The following is an 11,880-nucleotide window of genomic DNA, read 5'->3' on the forward strand; positions in this document are numbered from 1 at the left end:
GGGTAACAGAAGCTAGGCTTGGATTCTCCTAGATGCAGTCCCTGAGACAAGGATTTGAGTAGTTTGTTTTGGAGATGAATCTGGGAGCACGGGTGTGGGAGTGGGGAGGAGACAGGGAAGACAAGGAAGTGAAGAGAGGTAGGCTGTTGAAAAGGTAACTGCCTCAGGCCATCCAGGCTCAAGCTCTTTGGGAAATTCTGGGAGGAAATGTCAAATATATTTCAGAGTTGTCCCATCAAAAGGGCAAGGAAGTTGGTTAGTTATCCTTTCACTCCCATCTATTGTTGATTGGCAGCTACTCCCAAGAGCCATGGATCAATCCTTTCTCCTCCCATATGTCATGCTTGGGTTAGGTGCTAAGACAAAGGATCACCAATGTGTGTAGTAGGTCCCTGTGGGCACATTTGTGCTTTCAGAGTTCCTTCCCAGCTTAGTATAAACTAGACTGTCTGAATGCTTGCCTTCAAGATACCTAAAGGCAAAGCAGTGAAGAAGATAGCTGATTTGTTAGGGGTGTGAGAAATGATGAAGATTTTGGGTAAATGGAACCCTAAGAACAGCAGGCCTATATGGTTTGAGATGACTTTACAGTGCAGGCTCCTGGAGGTCTCATCTGTTTTTAAGTTATTTGACACATCTTAATGGATCACAGCTAACAATTTATAGTCACCAGCCTGACCACAGCCTTCCTCTCCACTTCTACACTCAGCCCCCAAATTATACAAAATATGGGGAGTCAGGGGGAAAAGACACCATAAAATTCAGCTTACCTTCAATGATCTCAACCTGTTTAAAGTCAAGCCAAACAATTCCATTTCACTTTATTTATGACTCAATCCCCTCTGGGCGCCTCCGCGGTGCCCCCCGCGCAGGAGTGAACTGTGGGGACCGGGAACCGCGGGCAGTCCGCTGTCCGCGCTCCGGGCTTGGGCGGGTGGTTGGCATCAGCTCTCGGGGTCTTTCCCACAAAGTGCCCGGTCGATGGTTAGATTTTCTGTTGCTGATCTCAGTGCTCAGTGTTAAAGGAGGGAGAATGGCTTTTTCTCAGAGTCTCTTACCAGCTGGGATGTTTTTATATGTACGCGAAGGCTCTTGGCATCCTTGGACACCAGGGAATTTCCAGTTGGCTAAACAACTACATCTTAGAGCCCGTTTGCGAGTCTGGGACCTGCAGTGCAGGGCAAGTTCCATCGACTGCGGGCCAGGGGCCGGAGTGAATGGTAATTGAGGTGGGTTGCAGATTTGTGTATGAGCAGCGTCTAATTTTGTGCTCTTTCTCATTCTAGGTTTTTCATTTCTCCCGCCCCCGTCCCTCCCCACCCCATCCATTAATATTATTCTTTTGAAGATTCTTCATTGTCAAGCCGCCAAAGTGGAGAGTGCGATCGCAGAAGGGGGTGCTTCTCGTTTCAGGTGTGTGTAGCTTTATTCTGGGCAACGGTTAAAGACCAGTCCCAAAACCAAAAGAATCGCCACACTGAATAATTCTGAATAAATGTGCTGTACATTTAATTTATAATGTGTCTTGTTCGTTTTTCTTGGAAGTCCTTAAATGTTCATTATCTTCTGTTAATTGCCATGTGAAAATAAATGTAATCAATCATTTGGCGCAAGTTCAGTCTTCATCTGTGGTGTAATTTTCTAAAATACAGAATAATTAAAGAGATCCTTAATCCCTCTGAATGAAACATAATTGGGGTCTAGTTTTTAAAAATGTTTTTCTTTTAATTAGTGCTTCTTCGGGCGGAGGAGGAAGTAGGGGTGCACCTCAGCACTATCCCAAGACTGCTGGCAACAGGTAAACATGTAAAAACAATGAGTTTTACAAATAACAGATGGTATTAATAATCTTTGTCATGCATAACAAAATAATTACAGCACTAGACATCAGGAATCCCAACCTAACGATTTCTGCAAAAGAACCTAAATTTAGATTATACATGCAACGTGGTCATGAGACTTAGAAAATGTTGGTTCCCAGGGTGGGGCAGCATTGGCAGCACCTGGAAGTCTCTTAGACATGTAGATCCTCAGCCGGCCGGACCCGACCCAATGCAGAAACGAGTGGGCCCAGCAACCTGTTCTAACAAAAGCCCGTGAGGCGATTCAGGTGCATACTTGTTTGAGAACCACTGGTTGAGTTTTTCAGTTGTAAGGGAAATTGAGAAACCCTAAACTAAAATTTGTTTTATTTAGAAGGATTTGTGATCAGTATGACAGTTGATATATGTGTTTGGGTGCTACATTTTAAATTGTCTTAATTTCAATTATAAATATATTTTTATTAGCGAGTTCCTGGGGAAAACCCCAGGGCAAAACGCTCAGAAATGGATTCCTGCACGAAGCACTAGACGAGATGACAACTCCGCAGCAAACAACTCCGCAAATGAAAAAGAACGACATGATGCAATCTTCAGGAAAGTAAGAGGGTAAGTTTATAGGTCTCCTTGGTCTTGTAACAAATGCCGGTGTGGGTGGTTTTATCTTAAAGGGTAGCACTGTCAGTATTTGGGGGCTTAGAGTTGCTTTCAGCCTGTTGTGCTGACATTGCCCGTGTCTGGTGTGTAACCCAGTGAAGTGCACAGAACAGGTCTTAGCTCCTGCTTCTGGCCTTGCTAATAGGGAGGCTTTTGTTCTCTGGTGTTTGAGGATGAGGGAAAGATTTGTCAGACAGCTGGGGACCCCCAATCAGGTACAGATATTATCTAGATTACAGTGACAGGGTTTTTTAAGTCTCTTTGGTTAGATGGGTACAAAGAAATGTCTTGGTACTAAAGGGAGATGATAGAAGAAAAAATGAACAGAATTTAAAAACTATTTCAAGTTAATAATTCTTTGTGTGTTAGCTGACACTTACGTGTGATTCCTTTTTCCCCAGCATACTAAATAAGCTTACTCCTGAAAAGTTTGACAAGCTATGCCTTGAGCTCCTCAATGTGGGTGTAGAGTCTAAACTCATCCTTAAAGGGGTCATACTGCTGGTAAGTTAACTGAAAGGGTAAGAAAAATATTAAACCAATCTTGGGTTTTTTCACACTTGTATTATTGCTGAGAACTCTGAGGTATGAGCTCGGTAAATGTGTTTTTGAATAATGGTGATTTTTTAAAAACCCACTAACTTTTAATGGCATTACACTTAAAAGGTGGTTTTTTTAATTGTTCATACTATTGTTGCATGGAAAGTTAATGGGCTTATCGTAAACAGGCCTATTTGGGTTTGTTTGTTTTTTCTCTGTGGAAAACGCCAGTTTTGATCTCGGGTGAATTTGCTTGGTAGTGATAAACATTCCAGTGTCTGTTTACAGTTTTGATGTTCAGCATACTAGTCGGGGGGGGGGGGGGGGCCTAAGCAAATACTCTCAAGGTTTTATTATTATTTGCGTAACTAATTCACTTCACTGTACAGATGGGGTGGTCATAATAATCTGGCCACTCAATGTATACTATTATAGCTAACAGTTAAATACTTGTGTATTTCTAAGCACCTTACTTGCATTGTCTAATTCAGTTTATACTGTAAACCTTACAAAAGAGGGGGTTTTTTTATACCTAAATTACAAGTGAGGCATGGAGAATTTGTCAGTAAGAAATTTGAGACAATTAAGAGTGCAACGAATCATTACATTATAAAGGAAGGATTAAGTTGTCATATTTAGTATTTTTAAAATGACATTTCCTGTAGATTGTGGACAAAGCCTTAGAAGAGCCAAAGTATAGCTCACTGTATGCTCAGCTATGTCTGCGATTGGCAGAGGATGCACCAAACTTTGATGGCCCAGCAGCAGAGGGTCAACCAGGACAGAAGCAAAGCACAGTAAGTGGTAGTGCTTCCTTTGCCTATTTTTTAAAGTTGATTTGAAAGATTTCATTAATACTTTCCAAATGTCTTTTGTTTTTAATAGACATTCAGACGCCTCCTAATCTCCAAATTACAAGATGAATTTGAAAATCGAACAAGAAATGTTGATGGTGAGGATTTATATTTGATACTAAGTAGTACTGTACATTTTCAACTTAATTCTGAATGTTGACTGGAATTCTTATTTTTTCCAGTCTATGATAAGCGTGAAAATCCCCTTCTCCCTGAGGAGGAGGAACAGAGAGCCATTGCTAAGATCAAGATGTTGGGGAACATCAAATTCATTGGAGAACTTGGAAAGCTTGATCTTATTCATGAATCTATCCTTCATAAGTGCATCAAAACAGTAAGTATGATTAAGAATTAGGCTTAGATAATCACAATTATCTGGGGGAAATGAGTCAATTATAATTGTTTCTGCCATATAAGAATGTTAGTTGACTAATTATTTTAGATGACCAGCAAAACTTGAATGTTCTGAATATGGAAGTAAGTATGCAGTGCAGTAACGTAGGGGTAAAACTTACGGGATTCCTTCACAGTTCAAACAGAAAGTACTGTTAGATGGGATAGGAACTCAGTCAATGCAAACATAAGGGAAAGTACTACATAAACATACAATTTTTGTCAACATATGGGTCATTTCTTTTGGTAGCTTTTGGAAAAGAAGAAGAGAGTCCAACTCAAAGATATGGGAGAGGATTTGGAGTGCCTCTGTCAGATAATGAGGACAGTGGGACCTAGATTAGATCATGAACGAGCCAAGGTACGTGTGTTACTAACAAATACTATGAGTAGTTTATCTTGATTTCATTAAAATCAGATGACTTTATGATAAAGGGGATTGCCATATTTTAATCATTAACCTTGATTAGAATCTGGAAGTCTTAAAAGCCTTAAGTAGCATACATTTGCCATAACACTTTTAACAATTTTTTTTTATTTTACTTTATTAGTCCTTAATGGATCAGTACTTTGCCCGAATGTGCTCCTTGATGTTAAGTAAGGAATTGCCAGCGAGGATTCGTTTCCTGCTGCAGGTAAACTGGTTTCTTTAATTATGTTGATGAGCTCACTTTTTCTGTTTAGAATATTAAAATGAAATTTATTAAAACTATTTTTAAATTAAAGGATACCGTAGAGTTGCGAGAACACCATTGGGTTCCTCGCAAGGCTTTTCTTGACAATGGACCAAAGACGATCAATCAAATCCGTCAAGATGCAGTAAAGGTAAAAAATTTTTCTTTTATCAGGTGGGCTTTAAGATTATAACCAAAGAGCCCTCTTAAAACTTGTTTGAGATGATCTCATCTTACTGGTGGAGCTCAGAAATTATAAATAGTACCCTGATAGTCCATAATTTTTCTTTCCCCCAAAATAAGAATTCTAGTTTTATGTAAGTATTCAAAACAAATATTCTATTCACTTTATTTCTAAAGGATCTAGGAGTGTTTATTCCAGCTCCTATGGCTCAAGGGATGAGAAGTGACTTCTTTCTGGAGGGACCGTTCATGCCACCCAGGATGAAAATGGATAGGGACCCACTTGGAGGACTTGCTGATATGTTTGGACAAATGCCAGGTGATTTTGAACAAAATAGTGGTTTGGTTAAATTTAAAAATCAGTGTAACAAAATAGAATTGTAAAGTGATGTTCCATGTATGTATTTCAAGGTAGTGGAATTGGTACTGGTCCAGGAGTTATCCAGGATAGATTTTCACCCACCATGGGGCGTCATCGCCCAAACCAGCTCTTCAATGGCCATGGGGGACACATCATGCCTCCCACACAATCGCAGTTTGGAGAGATGGGAGGCAAGTTTATGAAAAGCCAGGTAAGAAAAACTTAAGAATGTTTAAGCAAAAAGTATTAAACCCTGTAATGTGATTTAGTTTTGCTTTTTAAAAAGTGCAAATACTTTAGGGTCATGTGTGTTTATCTAAACCAAATTTACATCTGTGGCAGTTGTTTTAAACTGGGTGAAATACTTGTCCTTAAGATTAGTAAAGTATTAGTAAAATCACATCACTTTATTTTCCTGTTAGGGTTAGATTTTTGTTCTTCCCTGTTTCATCTTTTACTTTCTCTGGGCAAATTCAGTTAAGCTTTCCTTATGGCTTGGCTCATCCCTTTGGTACTTTATTACCATAATTTGTGGACCCCTTTTTATCTAGACTTTCTTTCTCCCTTTCTGAAATAGGGGCTAAGCCAGCTCTACCATAACCAGAGTCAGGGACTCTTATCCCAGCTGCAAGGACAGTCGAAGGATATGCCACCTCGGTTTTCTAAGAAAGGACAGCTTAATGCAGATGAGGTACATTTGCCTATGTTACTTGATATACCACAGTTTGTCAATTCAGAAATTGCCCGATGATTATAAAAAGACGCGTTAGAGGACTTAAATGCTGGAATTCTTCATCTTCTTTCTTCCTTTTTCTGTACTACTTTTTCTATCTTTATATGTCCAGCGTCCTATGAGCGAAGATTATGAGATATGAGGGCAAGTTTCTTAAAGTGTTTAGTTGAGAACAAAGAAAATGGTTGTCAAGATTTTGATTGTGATTTCCCTCTAACTAGAATGACTTAACATTAAAACAAGATATTTCCTAAACTCTAATTACATTTTCTGGTTATGTTAGTGATGCCAGTCCTAGGAGAATTCTGATATAAGTGTAAGAATTAATAGTATCTGATTCTCCCATGGATCAGATCTTCAGGGTTCTAGACACAAATCAAACCTGTTAACAAAGAGCACCTTTTTAGTTATTGGTGAAACTTACATTCCTGCCCTAGGATTTTGGAATGTTGCATTTGGTATCTTACCAACTGCATGCTGTTAACTTGGGTATTTGTTTTGATTTGTTTTCAATTCTAGATTAGCCTGAGGCCTGCTCAGTCGTTCCTAATGAATAAAAATCAAGTGCCAAAGCTTCAGCCCCAAATAACTATGATCCCTCCTAGTGCACAACCACCACGCACTCAAACACCACCTCTGGGACAGGTATAGCAGCTTCTACTTCATACTTTCTGAAGATGTCTTAAGATTTTCTTAGTGTATTCCCTCTAAATTCACAAGTTTATTTTTTAATTTCTTATTAAAACATTCACACCTATTATGTTGTTTTTAGACACCTCAGCTTGGTCTCAAAACTAATCCACCACTTATCCAGGAAAAGCCTGCCAAGACCAGTAAAAAGCCTCCACCCTCAAAGGAAGAACTACTTAAACTAACTGTAAGTTTCAGATAATCTCATAGTCTAGATCATGAAGTATATTTGGTTTGATTTTTTTGTTTTTTTTTTTAGAAAAAGCACTGAAGACATTTGGATTGTGTTCTTTTCAGGAAACTGTTGTGACTGAATATCTGAATAGTGGAAATTCGAATGAAGCTGTCAATGGTGTAAGAGAAATGAGGGCTCCTAAACACTTTCTTCCTGAGATGTTAAGCAAAGTAATCATCCTGTCACTGGACAGAAGTGATGAAGATAAAGAAAAAGCAAGTTCTTTGATCAGTTTACTCAAACAGGAAGGCATAGCCACAAGTGACAACTTCATGCAGGTAGAATACTTTTCTGATTGTGTGAGGACTCTTTCCATTCAAATTTAAGAATGGATAAACTGACTGTTACATATTCCTTTTAAGGCTTTCCTGAATGTATTGGACCAGTGCCCCAAACTGGAGGTTGACATCCCCTTGGTGAAGTCATACTTAGCACAGTTTGCAGCTCGTGCCATCATTTCAGAGCTGGTGAGCATTTCAGAACTAGCTCAACCACTGGAAAGTGGCACCCATTTTCCTCTCTTCTTACTTTGTCTTCAGCAACTAGCTAAATTACAAGATCGAGAGTGGTTAACAGAACTTTTTCAACAAAGCAAGGTCAATATGCAGAAAATGCTCCCAGGTAAGAGAATGATGGGGAGTTTTTTGTTTTGTTTTTGTTTTTTATGCTAAGTCTAGATTCCTTAGTACCTTGAAATGGAATTGTGTAGGTCAGATGGTGTGTCTGTCCCGCCCAGATAATAAGCATTACCTCACACAAGTAAATTTCACTTTGTTATTAAAAAGTCATGGTTTTTAACTACTTTAATTTGCTTCAAATGTCAAGAGTTTTCTTTGCTGGGTTAGCTCTTTATTCTTTTTCATGAATCTTGTACATTTGGAAAATTGTCAACTGATAGAAAAATGGCTTTGTCTTTTCAGAAATTGATCAAAATAAGGATCGCATGTTGGAGATTTTGGAAGGAAAGGGACTGAGTTTCTTATTCCCACTTCTCAAATTGGAGAAGGAACTATTGAAGCAAATAAAGTTGGATCCATCCCCTCAAACCATATATAAGTGGATTAAAGATAACATCTCCCCCAAACTTCATGTAGATAAAGGATTTGTGAACATCTTAATGACTAGGTAAGAAAATGTTGGCCGCCTACAAAACGGCTGTAGGGTAAGGGATTAAGAATTGTCTGTTTTTAGTTAGAAAATTTACTTTTGGGTTCTAATAAGATCTTTTCCTCTGTAGCTTCTTACAGTATATTTCTAGTGAAGTAAACCCACCCAGTGATGAAACAGATTCTTCCTCTGCTCCTTCCAAAGAGCAGTTAGAGCAGGAAAAACAACTGCTTCTTTCTTTCAAGCCAGTGATGCAGAAATTCCTTCACGATCATGTTGATCTACAAGTCAGTGCCCTCTATGCTCTTCAGGTGCACTGCTACAACAGCAACTTCCCCAAAGGTGAGAGGACCAGCCTCAGAAAAGGGACAGGTAGGGGGCGACTTTTAAACACATTAAATAATGAGATGACATTTGTTTTTAGGCATGTTACTCCGCTTTTTTGTTCACTTCTATGACATGGAAATTATTGAAGAAGAAGCTTTCTTGGCTTGGAAAGAAGATATAACCCAAGAGTTTCCGGGGAAAGGCAAGGCTTTGTTCCAGGTAAATGTTACGCTGGAGAAATTTGGTCTGCTTTTTCCAGTTTACTTGGTCTTACTGTAATGACAAGTCTTTAAAACTGAAATACAAGCAAAATAGTCATAATGGTTTGAAGGTACCATTCTGCGCTGTCATGCTGTGGTAGAGTAGGTAGTTTTAGCTTCAGCAAAATGAGGTAAAGCTATGAAGTAAAAGGCTTTAGTCCTTTGTGTAAAACGTAGGTTAGAAGTGGCGAATTTTAAGTAAAGCCACTTAAAGGCTAGGTGAGATTGCAAGGTGGGTTTAAGCCTCTTTTTTTAATGCCATTAAAAAGGAGATTGTTTTTCCTCATAGCTTGATTTTCAGTCTTACTGAGTGGAATTCTGGTTCTGGGGGATTCTAAATGACAGCAGGTTCCAGGCCAGATACAGAGATTCTGACTTCATAGGTCTGTGGTGCACGATCCCGGTGATTGTGAGACTAGTGTTCCGGGGGACCAGGCCTGGAGAAACTGGTCTGCAGTATCTTATCTGTACTCCTAAGGCTCTATGAGGACCAATCACCCTTGCAGCCTTTACACTTAGCTCTGTCCTTGGAGAGACAGATCCAGCAATTTTGGGGTGCTAGACATTTATTTAGAAATCTTCTTTTGACATTTTTTGAGAGGGGAAGGGAGAAAGAAACATCAGTCAGTTGCCTCACACACACAAGCTGGCTGGGCATCGAACCCATAGCCCAGGCATGTGCCCTGGCCTGGAAGCAGACCCGCAACCTTTGGGTATATAGGAGAACACACCAACTGAGCTCTACAACCAACCAGGGCTAGGAATCTTCCTTTCCCCCCTCTCCTTCACAGTATAGCTTTAACAGATGTAGGTTTGGAAAGAGCATCTGTCTCCTAAAAGGATCCTGAAATATATAACGAGTGGTGTCAAAAAATGACATCTGAGCTAACTTAACCATAAATAGTTTATATCAGTGGTCACCAACTTTCGGAACCTCATGGACACCAGTGGTCTGCTGACCACCATTTGGGACTGCTGGCTTGTATGATATCCAAAGTATAAATAATGAATACTTTAAAAAATAACCTTAAAGCTAATATATAAGTAGTATATTTGCTCTATGTCCTGGAGACAATTATAAAAGGTACACATAAAACTGCTGTCTTGGGTGGATGCTAATTCGGTCTTCAAAGCTTCTGTTTGAGTTTTTCCGTCAGTACTACCTATTTACGTTACAAATTAATTTACAGGTGAATCAGTGGCTAACCTGGCTAGAAACTGCTGAAGAAGAAGAATCAGAGGAAGAAGCTGACTAAAGAACCAGCCAAAGCCTTAAATTGTGCAAAACATACTGTTGCTATGATGTAACTGCATTTGACCTAACCACTGCGAAAATTCATTCCGCTGTAATGTTTTCACAATATTTAAAGCAGAAGCACGTCAGTTAGGATTTTCTTCTGCATAAGGTTTTTTTGTAGTGTAATGTCTTAATCATAGTCTACCATCAAATATTTTAGGAGTATCTTTAATGTTTAGATAGTATATTAGCAGCATGCAATACTTACATCATAAGTTCGCAAGCAGAAGGCAGTCTATTGCAAGGATCTTCTTTGCTGCCAGTTATCATAGGCTGTTTTAAGTTAGAAATCTGAATAGCAACACTGAATACTGTAGAAATGCACTTTGCTCAGTAATACTTGAGTTGTTGCAATATTTGATTATCCATTTGGTTGTTACAGAAAAATTCTTAACTGTAATTGATGGTTGTTGCCGTAATAGTATATTGCCTGTATTTCTACCTCTAGTAATGGGCTTTACGTGCTAGATTTTAATATCCTTGAGCCTGGGCAAGTGCACAAGTCTTTTTAAAAAGAAACATGGTTTACTTGCACAAAACTGATCAGTTTTGAGAGATCGTTAATGCCCTTGAAGTGGTTTTTGTGGGTGTGAAACAAATGGTGAGAATTTGAATTGGTCCCTCTTATTATAGTATTGAAATTAAGTCTACTTAATTTATCAAGTCATGTTCATGCCCTGATTTTATATACTTGTATCTATCAATAAACATTGTGATACTTGATATAGTTGTGTGTGACTTTAAGTTATCATCCACCGACTTACAAGTTTGGGAACTTTAAATTCTTACTACTTTACCTTTCCATGATGAGACAACTTCTCAGGTCAGGTTATTGGAAATAATAAACAATTCCTGTAATCAAAGGCAGTGCTGAGATCATAAGTCTCATAATAAGTACATAGCAACTTGGGTGGTGAGTAGAACCAATGTTTGTGTCCTATTTGAGTCAGAAGCGTGCCAGTAACTATTTTGGCAGGCCTCTTCACTGACATTCTAACATACGTAATAGACTTAGAGCTTTTGGTGGATATCCTGAGTACAATGAAATTAAGGCTAAGTAGCGACGTGCAGATGAATTTTTTTTTTAATGTTTTGATTTTAGAGAGGGAGAGTTCTAGAAACATCAGTGAATGATGAATCATTGCCTTCTGCAAACCCCCTACTTAGGGATTGAATTCATAACCAGGGCATGTGCCCTAACCAGGAATGGAACTGACCTCCCTGCAGACCACTTTAGATAAAGAGAACTTAGGAAGCTGACTGCTGGGCTGTGGAATTAATGAGCTATAAATTGCATTATTCCTGGCCTTCTGCCCTTTAAGGGGACATTGGAGTTAGCCTGGTAAATGTGTATAGTAGGTCTTCAGTTTACAGCCAGAATTCCTCTAATTCAGCTAGGGAACTGGACCAAAGGAAGTTTTAGGTCTGATGTGTAGTTGTCATTGGTTACAGAAGTCAGGTTTTCACATACCACTTGAATGCTTCAAGAACAACAACAGACAATGAGTTGGGGGGTGGGTCTGGGAATTGGGGCAGGCTGGGAGAGGACAATGCGGGGGGGGGGGAACAAAAAAAAATATAGTGATCCCTTGAATAATCCATCTTGCTCCAAACAGTATTGTATAACCTACCATACTATGGAACATTATTTGGATGTACTCAGCATGCACCTTGTATGAATAATGCCTTTAGCATCAGCACACAATTATGCAGTGACTTACCTTAAAAATAAGATTCCACATCTTTTAC

General features: G+C 39.1%; 1 protein-coding gene across 1 annotated transcript in view; it reads left to right on the forward strand.

The window, feature by feature from the left end:
• Positions 1-10,854, forward strand: part of EIF4G2 (eukaryotic translation initiation factor 4 gamma 2) — a 46,694-nt gene extending 35,840 nt beyond the window's left edge. The window contains exons 3-23 of the mRNA XM_015563740.1: positions 1,287-1,413; positions 1,733-1,798; positions 2,289-2,429; positions 2,879-2,981; positions 3,683-3,814; positions 3,903-3,969; positions 4,054-4,205; positions 4,515-4,625; positions 4,816-4,899; positions 4,991-5,089; positions 5,299-5,440; positions 5,533-5,693; positions 6,060-6,173; positions 6,735-6,860; positions 6,988-7,092; positions 7,203-7,418; positions 7,503-7,761; positions 8,061-8,265; positions 8,378-8,589; positions 8,672-8,793; positions 10,025-10,854. Of these exons, the coding sequence (XP_015419226.1) occupies positions 1,287-1,413; positions 1,733-1,798; positions 2,289-2,429; positions 2,879-2,981; positions 3,683-3,814; positions 3,903-3,969; positions 4,054-4,205; positions 4,515-4,625; positions 4,816-4,899; positions 4,991-5,089; positions 5,299-5,440; positions 5,533-5,693; positions 6,060-6,173; positions 6,735-6,860; positions 6,988-7,092; positions 7,203-7,418; positions 7,503-7,761; positions 8,061-8,265; positions 8,378-8,589; positions 8,672-8,793; positions 10,025-10,090 (2,810 nt within the window). The 3' untranslated portion in view covers positions 10,091-10,854. The remainder of the gene's footprint in view (positions 1-1,286; positions 1,414-1,732; positions 1,799-2,288; positions 2,430-2,878; positions 2,982-3,682; positions 3,815-3,902; positions 3,970-4,053; positions 4,206-4,514; positions 4,626-4,815; positions 4,900-4,990; positions 5,090-5,298; positions 5,441-5,532; positions 5,694-6,059; positions 6,174-6,734; positions 6,861-6,987; positions 7,093-7,202; positions 7,419-7,502; positions 7,762-8,060; positions 8,266-8,377; positions 8,590-8,671; positions 8,794-10,024) is intronic.
• The last annotated feature ends 1,026 nt before the right edge of the window (positions 10,855-11,880 follow it).

The sequence above is a fragment of the Myotis davidii genome, unplaced genomic scaffold (genome assembly GCF_000327345.1).
Source record: "Myotis davidii unplaced genomic scaffold, ASM32734v1 scaffold118, whole genome shotgun sequence".
Classification (NCBI taxonomy): domain Eukaryota; kingdom Metazoa; phylum Chordata; class Mammalia; order Chiroptera; family Vespertilionidae; genus Myotis; species Myotis davidii.